Raw genomic sequence first — 14,025 nt, 5'->3', positions numbered from 1 at the left:
AAAATTGCACAAATCAATTATCATAGTCATAGAATAAAGCAACCGCATCGACCTATTTTTAAACAATATTCAAATCGAACAAGGATTACTTAACCCGTTCCTTATACCTCATTCAAATCATTGCATAAAGAATCTGCTTAAATTATTTTTGAAAAAAAATATGTTAAAGTCGAATAAGGAATAGGGAACCAGTTCCTTATTCCTTATTCAATTCCGAATAAGGAACAGAAGAAAATACGTAAAGAAAGACACCAGTTGCAGTTATTGTTGATAAATATGCATAAGAATTGCAAGGATCAATCATTAAAAGCATGAAATAGAGCATCTACATATTTTTTTTTGAAAAAAAAAATGTTAAAGTCGAATAAGGAATAGGGAACCAGTTCCTTATTCCTTATTCAACTACAAATAAGGAACAGAAGGAAATACGTAAAGAAAGACACCAGTTGCAGTTATTTTTGATAAACCTGCATTAGAATCGCAAGGGTCAATCATTAAAGTCATGAAATAAAGCATAAAAATATTTTGGAAAAAAAATGTTCAGGTTCATTCGACTCCGAATAAGGAACAGAAGTAATTACGTAAAGAAAGACACCAGTTGCAGTTATTTTTGATAAATCTGATTTGCAAGGATCAATTATTAAAATCATGAAATAAAGCATAAGCATAAAAATATTTTGAAAAAAAAATATGTTTAAGTCGAATAAGGAATAGGGAACCAGTTCCTTATTCCTTATTCAACTCCGAAAAAGAAACAGAAGAAAATACGTAAAGAAAGACACCAGTTGCAATTATTTTTTCAAAATATTTTATGCAGATGCTTTATTTCATGATTTTAATGATTGATCCTTGCAATTCTAATGCAGATTTATCAAAAATAACTGCAACTGGTGTCTTTCTTTACGTATTTTCTTCTGTTCCTTATTCGGAGTTGAATAAGGAATAAGGAACTGGTTCCCTATTCCTTATTCGACTTTAACATTTTTTTTTCAAAATATTTTATGTAGATGCTTTATTTCATGCTTTAAATGATTGATCCTTGCAATTCTTATGCAGATTTATCAAAAATAACTGCAACTGGTGTCTGTCTTTACGTATTTCTTTCTGTTCCTTATTCGGAGTTGAATAAGGAATAAGGAACTGGTTCCCTATTCCTTATTCGACTTTAACATTTTTTCAAAATATTTTATGTAGATGCCTTATTTCATGCTTTTAATGATTGATCCTTGCAATTCTTAAGCAGATTTATCAAAAATAACTGCAACTAGTGTCTTTCTTTACATAATTACTTCTGTTCCTTATTCGGAGTCGAATGAACCTTAACATTTTTTTTCCATAATATTTTTATGCTAATGCTTTATTTCATGATTTTTAGGATTGATCCTTGCAATTCTAATGCAGATTTATCAAAAATAACTGCAACTTGTGTCTTTCTTCTGTTCTTTATTTGGAGTTGAATAAGGAATAAGGAACTGGTTCCCTGTTCCTTATTCGACTTTAACCTTATTCCTTATTCGAAAAAGGAATAAGGGATAAGGAATAGGGAACTAACTTTATGTACATTAGTGTTGAAAGAATACCGTAATGCATCAAAGTAATGAACTAACACATTTTATCCTTCGTGCGCCGGTATTACGTTACCAAGGTAACTGTATGACGATTCGTTTTCACGACATGCCGGTTACACGTTTTTTTTTGTTTTTTTTATGAGGTAGATAGATTTCCTGTTCAAGTGATATATAATTCATGTTTTTCTATAAATAACTCTAACGACAATAACTGCAGTGCACGAATTTTTTGGACAACCCTCGTATTGTCCATTGAAATATTGGTTCGAATTGCATAATGTTCGAATGGTTTTGAGGAAGAACTGTTCTATTATTTTACACATAGCAAAAATATGTGTGAAATATCAAATAATAGTTATGAATAAATTATTAAATGTAATCAGTTCTTAGTTACGTATTGTTTACTTATTTATAAAATACTTAAATACTTGATTAAACACAAGATTGCATTTTTGCCTGGAATCTAGGTATAGAACCACTAAAAGAGAACAATCGTCACAGAATCCTTCATAATAACCTATTGCAAATATTTGTGATACATTTTAAAATAAACGTACTTTTTCCCCTAGTTAATTTGTTTTATAACTTAAATGTTCATTATTTTCATGAATAAGCACACGTTTTGCCTGTTTTGCAAAAAAAATATTTCCGTTGCGTCCGTAGCGCAAAAAAATCTCCATTGCGTATTTTAGTCATACGTCTTCGTCCTGAAACGGTTCTTTCTGAACGGTTTAGAAAGAACCGCCTCTATGATAATGGGCCTGTTTTAGGCTTTGTAACTTGCAGTTTAATGCATCTGGAACTTGAGCAATCTGAATAGAATAGTTAAAAAGAGCACTTAGAGGACCACTGAGTTCATGGGAGAGTTCGCGAAGGATATAAAGGATATTGAATAAGTGTAAGTTCAATACTGAATTTATTGCACGAGTTGAAAAATAATATTATGCGAGCCTCTGGCGAGCATAATATTATTTTATTCAACGAGTGCAATAAATTCAGTAATGAACTTACACGAATTCAATATTCTTTTTATCACATACCCAAAAATAAAGACCGTTTAATGTGAAATAAGAGTCATTTTTCATTGACGCGCCTATAGTGTAACGCTAACATTTAGCGCGTCTTTACATTATGTTTGTATAGCGCTAATGACGTCACGTCAATATATATGCACGGCCGTGCGATACATTTTTATCAATTTGATAATTTCACTGTTTTGAATTTAAGCCCCTTATGTTGGTTCAGTGAAATACAAGCGTTCGTGCAGTACTGGATACCGTTTCACTAACATACTTACGCAAATACTTAAACTTAACTGATCTTTTCATGTCCATAGCAAGTATTTGTTTTTTTAAATTTTATGTTAATTAAGTTTTGAGCGAATGAAATATTGAATATATAAGATTTAAAAACATGTGAGTATGTTTGAATTTATTTTCTAGCACATTGAAAAAAAATTTGCGTAAGTCAAAAATTTGCGTAAGTATGTTAGTGAAACGGTATCCAGTACTGCACGAACGCTTGTATTTCACTGAACCAACATAAGGGGCTTAAATTCAAAACAGTGAAATTATCAAATTAATAATTTCACTGTTTAAAACTGTGAAATTACCAGTTTTTAACTCACTGATATATTTCTATAAACCACCGAAAAGCATGTAATAAATAGAGGATATTAAATGAGTGTAAGTTCAATACTGAATTTATTGCACGAGTTGAATATTATAAAATAATATTATGCGAGCCTTTAGCGAGCATGATATTATTTCATTCAATGAGTACAAAAATTAAGTAATAAACTTACACGAATTTAATATTCTATTTATCATATACCCAAAATAAAGACCGTTTAAAGTGAACTAAGAGTCATTGACGCGCCTGTAGTATAACGCTAACATTAAGCGCGTCTTTACACTTTGTTTGTATAACGCTAATGACGTCACGTCGAAATATATGCACGGCCGTGCAATACCATTTTTACGGAGTCGCAAAATCGGCACGGGTGTGTGATAAATAGAGGATATTGAATGAGTGTAGGTTTAATACTAAATTTATTGAACGAGTTGAATAAAATCATATTATGCGAGCCTCTGGCGAGCATAATATTTTTTTATTCAACGAGTTCAATAAATTTAGTATTGAATCTACATGAATATAATATTCTATTTATCACATATATGAAATAAGAACGGTAAACTGTTAACAAGTGTCACTTTTATTTGACGCGCCTATAGTGGTAACGCTAACTTTAGCGCGCTTTCACGCTATGTTTATAGCGCAAATGACGTGACGTCAAAGTGTTATTACACTAGTGTAATATCGTCTAGTGTAATATCGTTTTTATTAAATGGCTTTATTACATTCCTGCGCCGCGGTTTATGTGATAAATGGCTTTATTACACTCCTGCGCCGCGGTTTATGTGATAAACATGTTTAAACATCATTTCGAAAAATGTAATTTTATATACCTTCTAGCTGGAGAAATGCAAATACATAGGTATTGTTAACAAGAAGTAGGAAATTAGTAACATGCAATTGTTGATTTTAAACAAGGAAATTTGCTTCTTCTACACGTATATAATCTCTGCAGCTCCTTGATTATTTCGAGGGGATGTCATGGTTAGTAGTATATTATTAGTTATAGTAAAGATTTTGACAGGTTATATGGCTTTATAATTATAAACAGTTGTTTGTACATGTATATAGATTCTATATTCCAAGGTCATATAACCTGTCAACAATCTTTATAATGAATTTATAATACTGCAAACTTTCTTTATCAGAGGAAAATATGACACCTTTCACACCATAAGATAAAATTAATCCCGGCGTATTTATAGAAAAAAAATTATATTTTCTTTTTATCATACATCTTTTCTTTTTTTACCTGACGATTCGAAAAACTTTCCCATTGGCTGGATTTAGAGACACGTAGTTCGGCAAGATACTAATGAAAATAAGGAATATATTTTTCACTGCAGTGAAAACTAAATTTTTTACTGTGAAAATACGGAAAATATCTTTACCATTTTAATTTATATTATGTCCAAGATAATGTATCAAATCTATGATTTTCATTGGCTGGATTTAGAGACACGTAGTTCGGCAGGATACTAGTGAAAATACGGAATATATTTTTCACTGCAGTGAAAACTAAATTTTTACAGTGAAAATACGGAAAATATCTTTACCATTTTAATTTATATTATGTCCAAGATAATGTTGATCTATCAAATCTATGATTTTCATGAAACTAAGTTAAATATTTTTATTATTGTAAACTTCAGACCTAACTATTCTTTGAATTCTTCGCAACCTCTTGCAAAATGCGTTATATAGATCTACCCCTACTATGGAATTAGCTAAAATTGCGCATCTGTAGATATAATATAAAAGTAGGTGCTGTAGATCTATTATTCTTTGTGTGTGTGAATATCATGTAAGACATGCACTCATAAAAAAAATCACTCATGACTCCTTCTTGTAAAACTCCTGGATCCATTTTTTCTCACAGACACATTATGTATTTGTGTAAATTTCTCCTCTGCTGCCATGTGTTATGCGAAACAGGTCCGATAAAAAAAACTCGGATAGTCAGTAAGTAATCTAGTCAAGTTATTTCCCTTTTATCTGGATGTGATCCAAAACATTTCAGGTATCTGTCTTTTACTTGTAAAATTAAGATTTTCAAGCCACTGTTTGTCTTGAATTATTTTCTTTAAAACTTTTTTTTTCGGTAAACAGATATATATATATATAATTTAATACCAATGTCATATTGCAGCAGATACTATCAAAAAGTCAACATCACATATTAAATCACGCCCATACTACTTCACCGTAGGGAACGTGTTACAGTATCGCGTTTTCCGGTTACAGTATAGAATTTTAAAGATGGAGGGTTATTTGTGGGGAGGACAGGTCCGGTCCATACAGTGCAAATCACCTCGCTCTACAGTATACTGTAACATTGTTTATTTTTTCAAACGCATTTAACGAACAGGAAAATAGGTTCAACTGTTCATTTACCTTTATAAACGTTTCCTAACATAAAGGACTAACTTTTTGCAGATTTACTTTTTCTAGGCATGCATAAATAATGTCGGAATGGGAGAACAATGCGTTGGTCTCTCGATTCAAATTTTCAAACTGTCAGATCTGCATATTTATTAGACAATATAGAGATAAATCTGCGGTGCAAGGGCTGAATAAATAAATGACTAGATTAATAATATAGACCCTTCTTAATATTACCTCATACATATTCATAGATTTCTCAAAACGAGGTTAACAGGGCAAGCTCCAGTATCTGCTCTATGTAAACATATCACGATTATATGGCCGAAAGATATAGAGATCTTGATATAGTACTGATAGTACTACATACTTGTTGAGAGTTATATTTAACATTACAAAAATCTCTTCTGGAGATAAATGGTTTATTTTACGCTATATACAGTGAAGGATATACATGTATTAAAGACCTGAAAAGTGAATTAATGTTTATGATAATTCCAATTGATTCCTAATAATCCGTGACAAGTATTATATCAGGTTAACCCTTTGCAACTTATACAGACATTATCTATGTTATCAGTATTTTATTGCTTACCTAAACACATGTTGGTCAAGAATGTATAAGGCACTTAACTAATAATAGATGTAAACAGTTGGTACCATACTTCCCCTAAAATTAGCCATTGAAATAAAAAAAAAATAAATAAACAATAAGTTTTATTCATTTTGTATTTGAAAATCAAAAATTCTGGATGACTGTCTAGTAACTGGTTAACTTTACAGACAGCCTTACCAAATCAAAATAACAATTTTGTTTAGACATGACACCACACCCCCGTCTTATACATTTCAATGGATTTTCAGTATCTCAACACATGATGTTGTTTCAGTATCTCAACACATGATGTTGTTAAAAGCATTGGAAACATACATTTCATGCTAAGTAACGGATGAGAAACTTATATATTATCAATTGTTTTAACTAATTACAGTATTAAATACTTAGTATTTAACAAATTTAAATTACAATCATTTAATTGCAAATATCAGTCAAATCTGAGGTATCATTAGCTTATTGCACTTGTCCAGTTGGTCCGACTTGATAATGTGGTCATATTGTTGAACCCTGTACTAGCTGATATATAACAAATCATTTGGGTACACAGCACTTCCAGAAGATGTTGCCTGGACTTAACAACCCCAGACATTCCATTTACTTAGGGGACTAAACATTTGCAGAATACATGTGCAGGACCTTGCAGTCGGAGGGTATTAGGAAAGACAGCATCTAGCTTCAGCACTTCTTTTAGCATTCCAAGAAATATTCACTCAACAGTATATAATGCAATAAGAGGACAAAATATTAAATGTTATTACCGTGTTGACATATTCCCTGCAGCTGTACCATATATGTAACAAAGCACAATGTTAAAAACAAAGTAATGTTAAAAACAAAGTAATGCGATGATTTCTTTTTAATTATTTTATTTGAATTAAGACACAAAAGAATAAACAAATGGTCCTTTAAAATATACTAAAATACATTTTGTCAGCTTGCAACATCTATATCTTTCTATCAGTGAAGCTGTTTGTTTTGCTTGCTTCATAATAATACCTCTTAATGTTTTTGCTGATGTTTTAAACATTGAAAACTGTAATGAATATACATATGTTGAAAATCCAAAGTAAACAAGATATGCAACTGTTATCATTTAAAAATTTGTTTGTATCAAAAGTTCAATATCACATTTTATTTTCTTCCTCAGTTTTCTGTAATTCTTCTTTGAACTGTTTGATAGTTTCTTTTTCATCTGTTCTGCAACTGCCATGAAGAGATATTACAACTTAAGGCGATTCAAATACCAGTTGTCAATTTGTGTTCATTACTGTTACCAATGGAATTCCTGAAAAATATATATACATTTTACTATGAAGTGGTAACAAGAATTATGACATTTCTAGAATATATTCATTTATATTGTTATTGCATTTATAGTATTTTTTACTGTAGCTGAACTTTATTTATGTGTAAAAATGAAAATTAAGTCTTGTGATATACCTTTCATCTGGCAAAATCTTCTTTAATGTCCATCTTACTGGTCTGTTCATTACTTCTCCATTTGAACCAAGTAGGTACATCTATTCTCTTCAGACATATATGAATTTGTGTCCATGATCGTTAATCTTATTTTGTGAAATGCTTCAAAACAAGCAATATTGTCTTGTCATATATTGATCTGAAATGGTAAACAAAATAACTGTTATTGTTTTTTAGTATAAAAACGGTTTTGGTTTAGATTAATCATTAGTGTGATATTTAAATGAAATTAATGAACAAAACATTTTATTATGTTAATAATTAAATGAAACATTTAAAACAATGAGAAATCAGATTAATTAATGTAAGTAGTAATACATATAAAGTAGCTTAGTTTAAAAAAGAAAAGAACAATGAAATTTTACCTCGAAATGTTCTCGTTCATCCCATCTTATTTCCACAATCCCTTCCTTTATTTAACTCACATCCTTACGTATTTTATGAAAATTAACCGTATAATCATATTTAGAATTGGAATAACAGAGTGAAACACAACAATAAAAAGTATATTTTCCCCGGTAAGTTTAACACACTTGGGCTTATCAGGTCAGATATTACTTGTTTACATTCATGCCCTGTTAGCCTCTCTCTGGTGATGGAATGTAAAGTATGCATATAATTTGAGAAAGGCCTATTATTTCATATTTAAAATGGTTTACCTCAATATGATATATGCTCATGGAAATTAAAGTCATTTCATTCATTACTATTTTCTTACAATATTTATTTTAGCGTATGAACTTACAACTTTAATAACAACGGCGAAATGACGTCATCCTAAATACATATTTCTCTTCTAAAATGACGCAATTTTAACGCGGTTCATTCATAAAATGCGCTAAAATGACATTGATGTATGGCACGCGACTCATCTGGCACCCCCCCCCCCCATTCCAGATGAAATTTCCGGCATGTGTAAAACTCACGGAAACGCCAGTCTGTTATGCAAGAAACCGGATTCTGGTTCTTACAAGCAAAACACAAAAACATCCTACTTGTAGTATGGACCGGAATAAAAATCACCTACCTGTCCTCCCCACAAATAATCCTCCATCTTTAAAATTCTATTCTGTAACCGAAAAACGCGATACTGTAACACGTTCCCTACGGTGAATCCACTAGGGCCCAAAAGTTTAAAAATTGAAATCGAAAGTGAAAGTAAAGCTGGAAACCACATCAACTAAAAATAGATTTTTGAATTTTTGAAGAACTTTGAACAGGGTGGAAAAGGTATTCTTTTAACTATTTATTTTGCAGTCACTGCGAATTTAATCTTATGATTATAGTGGTATTTTATGTAAATGTTTACTGAAATGGAATACATATATAAATGTATTCACATTGTAAAATTGCTCTGTCATAGAAACGACTTTTCGTTAGACAAACAAGTATTACGTTGCTTTACATTGTAAAATGGTAGATCAGTACCTTCCTACAGTTATGTTTAATATTCTGCACTTCAGTATTCTTTAAAGTTTAAGTCAATTTCCATTCATATTTAATTGATTATATACAGGTATGCATAATTGATACTTAACGAGGGAAATTCGAAACCGAAAGTACACCTTTTAATGGACACTCAAAGAAATACAAATGTACATATATTGAGAAAAGTCTGCAACGCGTTTGGAACCTTGCACTGGTGTTTAACAAAGACCTTATCAGTTAATATGTAAAACTTGTAAGTCTGAAAACTTTAGATTTGAATACATGTAACGTTTACATACCATAAAATAGGTTGGTTTTTTTTATTAATCTGACTAAAGTTCAGATTTAAATGCGTACTCAGTAGCGTTATTTAAACAGATTAGGTTTTTATGAACTATTTTTCAAACCACTAATTCAAAGCACTGGTCTGAATAAAAATAATTATGGAAATGAAGAAAGGAATCTGATTCAAATTGCGATTTGAATTTTATTTTGTATTTTTCTTGGTTTGTAGGCTTGTTTTACTTTCATGAACGGTACTTTTGTTTTTAGTGAAGATCTTAATTGTTACGCTGTAAGAAAATAAAGAATGACTTGCAGAAAATTTCCGCTACATAAATATTGAATAACATAGACCTATTAAAGTTTGAAAATAGCCCTGCTTATCACACACCCGTGCCGATTTTGCGACTCCGTAAATATGGTATTGCACGGCCGTGCATATATTTTGACGTGACGTCATTAGCGTTATACAAACATAGTGTAAAAACGTGCTAAATGTTAGCGTTATACTATAGGCGCGTCAATGAAAAATGACGCTTATTTCACTTTAAACGGTCTTTATTTTTGGTATGTGATAAATAGAATATTAAATTCGTGTAAGTTCATTACTGAATTTATTGCACTCGTTGAATAAAATAATATTATGCTCGCCAGAGGCTCGCATAATATAATTCTATTCAACTCGTGCAATAAATTTAGTATTGAACTTACACTCATTCAATATCCTCTATTTATGGCGGCCCAAAAGAGACGATGATTATTGTAATCAAATTAAAATAGTAATTGAGTTTTATGTTTTGACTGCTTAATGTAAAAACAAATGTTTATTTATAATGTATAAGTTCCATCATTCAGATTACGAACTTCATAAGAATTTCCGCATGAAATCACTATTTTTCAACAGAAAACTGATTTACTGTGAAAAATAGTTCTAAATCTCTCATGCTCATTGAAATACTATTCGCTTTTGTTTTCAACAGAATTAATCCATATAGAGTGATATTTTATTATAACTTGTTACGATAATCATGTCAACCTGCATACAGTGGTCACCCTTCTATAGCGGCCATTTAAGCTTTTTTAAAGTCCCCTTACTGACCACTGTAAGCAGGTTAGACTGTATTTATACATAAGAATATTCATGTCTGTATGTCAGAATTATTACTCCCATAGCTATTTCTTTTACGAACAATTATGAATGTTTGTTTTGTTGTTTTTAGGTTATTTATTTGATCGGACGTGTCATTCAAGATGGGCTTGTATTGGAAGCTAATTCTACTTGTTATTTGCATACACAAGCAGTCAGTTCTTTCCACAAGTAAGTATAAAATGTACAATACAACAATTTAATTAAGAAATAGTGTACAGCCCCTGTATGAACACAGAAATTGTAAAAAATGTTGCTCCTTCAACTCTATATATCAATATATATCGTTCCGAAATGAACAAACCTTTGGTGTAAGTTTGAGAAACAATTTGTTCTAATAAATGTTTGACGAAATAATGCCGTTTTATAGCAATCATTTTCATCATTTATAATTTCTTCCTGGTAAAACGAATCTTCCTTGTTTCAACAATACAAAATAATATATTGATAAATACTGAATAAGAACTATACAAACATTTCAGTCCGGAAACGTTTAGTGCCGCCCAAAAGCATTTTTCCATAAGTAGCAATTTTTATGTAGTTACGCACGCAAAAAAAACACACTGGCGCGCACGCAAAACAAATGCGAATTTGATGTGCTTTTGATCTTTATTTTTCTTTATTTTTCTTCAAGGGCCGAATAATAATGAAGGTTTCTTTAAACAAGTTGCTGACATTTTTGAGGATGGTGGATCGACTGCAGTTAAATTGTTTTTAGACAGAGAACTGAACGATTGGAAAAATGTGAAAATAAATTTGGCTGTGTTTGGAACGTCTGGCACGGGTAAATCTAGTTTCATTAATACGGTACTGGGATTAACGGCTGATGATGAAGGTTCTGCTCCAGTTGGTGTCAAAGAAACTACTGAAGAGGTCAAAGATTATCCACATCCTCAATATCCTAATTTAGTTTTGTGGGACCTTCCAGGCGTTGGGACACCAAATTTCAATCGTGAAAATTACTTTCGAAAAATCAACATTAATCTGTTTGATTATTTCATTTTTATGACTTCCGATCGTTTTCGTGATGATGATTTTTGGTTTGCTCAGGAGTTGAATGCTAAAGATAAATTATTTTATTTTGTTCGCAACAAAGTGGGACAAGATATAGATAATAATAAACATGACCATCCGAAATCACATACGGAATCGAAGGTGCTGGATGATATAAGACAGAACTGCGAATATAACTTAAATAAACTTAATTTGGAAAAAAAAATCGATGTATACCTTATAGATTTACACGAACCAGAAAAATATGACTTCGAACATTTAATGGATCAATTGGTAAATGATACTTCCGAGAAGAAAAAAGAGGCACTAACATTATCAATGACTCGTTTAACAAAAGATATGATTTTAAGAAAAAAAGAAATCTTATCCGAGAGGATCCATACTTTATCGTTGATGTCAGGTGTAACCGGGGCAATACCTGTGCTTTTAATGGATAGTTTCGTTGATATTGGAATTCTGATTGAAGAAACCAAATTCTACAAAACCCAGTTTGGTCTCAGTGAGGAAATGCTAGAAGCATATGCGCAGAGATCCGAAATAACCGTTGACCAGTTAACGAAAAATCTGAATCTTCAAAGTCGTTTAATAGGTTTAACCGCGAAAGGAATTCTATCTTATTTGTCCAAAAAAGGATTTAAAAAGGCAGGGACGCTAACAACAGCGAAATATGTCAAGTACGTTCTGCCTCTGTTTGGACATGCTTTGAGTGGAGCTGCTTCGTATGCGATGACGACATGGTGTCTTCACGACTTACTGAACTTAATGGTAGAGGATGCATTGAAAATAAATGATCATAAATTCAATTGAATAAAATGTGCCTGCAGCATTGCACAAAACATTAATAATGTAATCACTTTATTCTTTATTTAAAGTTCGCATTTTCGGAGAATTAAAAGAGGTACTGTATTGATCCTGTTGGCTGTGTTTGGGGTCGCCGTGGCCGTCACACTTTGGTAAAGTTTTTGTGCGCAAGTTGGTATTTCCAAACTTACTGGAAAACATTCAACAACAAATTATGACGTAGTCTTATATAATTATTTCAAAGATTTTGATAGAGAGTAATCATTTATAGTCATCCCTAAAGGCATCACCTATGATCAGCATTAATAGCAATCATATGTAGTCATTACTTATTGTCATTTACAGTCTTCATTTATAGCCATTATTTATAGTTATGATTTATAGTCGATATTTATAGTTATCATTTATTGTCATTATTTATAGTAATCATTTATAGTCATTATTTATAGTTATCATTCATAGTCATTATTTATAGCTACCATTTATAGGCATTATATATAGTTATGATTAATTGTCATTATTTATAGTTATAAATTATTGTCATTATTTATAGTTATCATTTATAGTCATTATTTAAAGTTACCATTTATAGTCATTATTTATAGTTACAATTTATAGTCATCATTTATAGTGATTATTTATAGTGATTATTTATAGTTATCATTTATAGTCATTTCTTATAGTTACCATTTATAGTCAACATTAAGTGTCATCATTTATAGTTATCATTTATAGTCATCATTTATTTCATCATTCATATTCATTATTTATAGTTACCATTTATTGTCATTATTTATAGTTATCATTTATAGTCATTATTTATAGTTATCATTTATAGTCATTATTTATTGTTATCATTTATAGTAATCATTTATATTCATTATTTATAGTCAACATTTATAGTCATCATTTATAGTCATTATTTATAGTTATTATTTATAGCCATAATTTATAGTTACCATTTATAGTCATGATTTATAGTTATCATTTATAGTTATCATTTATAGTCATCATTTAGTGTTATCATTTATAGGCAACATTTAAAGTCATGATTTAAAGTCAACATTTATAGTCATCATTTATTTCATCATTTATAGTCATTATTTATAGTTATTATTTATAGTCATCATTTAGTGCCATCATTTATAGTCAACATTTATAGTCAGCGTTTATAGTCATTATTTATTTCATCATTTATAGTCAATATTTATAGTTTCCATTTATAGTCATTTTTATAGTTACTATTAATTTATGGTTATCATTTATAGTCATTATTAATAGTTATTATTCATAGTCATTATTTATAGTTACCATTTTTAGTAATCATTTATTTCATCATTTAAAGTCATCATTTATAGTCATTATTAATAGTCATCATTTATAGTAATCATTTATAGACATCATTTGTAGTCATCATTATAGTCATAATTTATAGTCATCATTTATAGTGATTATTTATAGTGATTATTTATAGTTATCATTTATAGTCATTTCTTATAGTTACCATTTATAGTCAACATTAAGTGTCATCATTTATAGTTATCATTTATAGTCATCATTTATTTCATCATTCATATTTATTATTTATAGTTACCATTTATTGTCATTATTTATAGTTATCATTTATAGTCATTATTTATAGTTATCATTTATAGTCATTATTTATTGTT

At 30.2% G+C, this 14,025-nt stretch overlaps 1 protein-coding gene and 1 long non-coding RNA gene across 5 annotated transcripts; one reads left to right on the top strand and one right to left on the bottom strand.

Moving 5' to 3' along the window:
- The first annotated feature begins 4,057 nt into the window (after nt 1-4,057).
- Nucleotides 4,058-12,460, top strand: LOC132730029 (T-cell-specific guanine nucleotide triphosphate-binding protein 2-like). 4 transcript variants are annotated; one of them, XM_060715876.1, is made up of 3 exons: nt 4,058-4,187; nt 10,614-10,711; nt 11,175-12,460. In XM_060715876.1, exons 2-3 carry the CDS (start codon nt 10,645-10,647, stop codon nt 12,359-12,361), a joined length of 1,254 nt encoding a protein of 417 aa, XP_060571859.1. In that variant the 5' UTR covers nt 4,058-4,187; nt 10,614-10,644; the 3' UTR covers nt 12,362-12,460. The 4 variants fall into 4 exon arrangements, with proteins under 4 accessions (XP_060571859.1, XP_060571857.1, XP_060571856.1 ...); XM_060715874.1 differs by lacking the exon at nt 4,058-4,187 and adding an exon at nt 5,183-5,223; XM_060715873.1 differs by lacking the exon at nt 4,058-4,187 and adding an exon at nt 8,856-8,913.
- Nucleotides 6,787-8,340, bottom strand: LOC132730031 (uncharacterized). The gene is made up of 3 exons (XR_009625711.1): nt 8,049-8,340; nt 7,645-7,822; nt 6,787-7,489 (listed from the first exon to the last, which is right to left on the bottom strand). It is a non-coding gene; the product is annotated as an uncharacterized LOC132730031 (long non-coding RNA).
- Nucleotides 12,461-14,025: the final 1,565 nt, after the last annotated feature.

The sequence above is a fragment of the Ruditapes philippinarum genome, unplaced genomic scaffold (genome assembly GCF_026571515.1).
Source record: "Ruditapes philippinarum isolate M1 unplaced genomic scaffold, ASM2657151v2 ctg1615_1_1_1_1, whole genome shotgun sequence".
Taxonomy (NCBI): domain Eukaryota; kingdom Metazoa; phylum Mollusca; class Bivalvia; order Venerida; family Veneridae; genus Ruditapes; species Ruditapes philippinarum.
The sequence above is the reverse complement of the archived record's forward strand: the minus strand, read 5'-3'. Positions and strand labels throughout refer to the sequence as shown.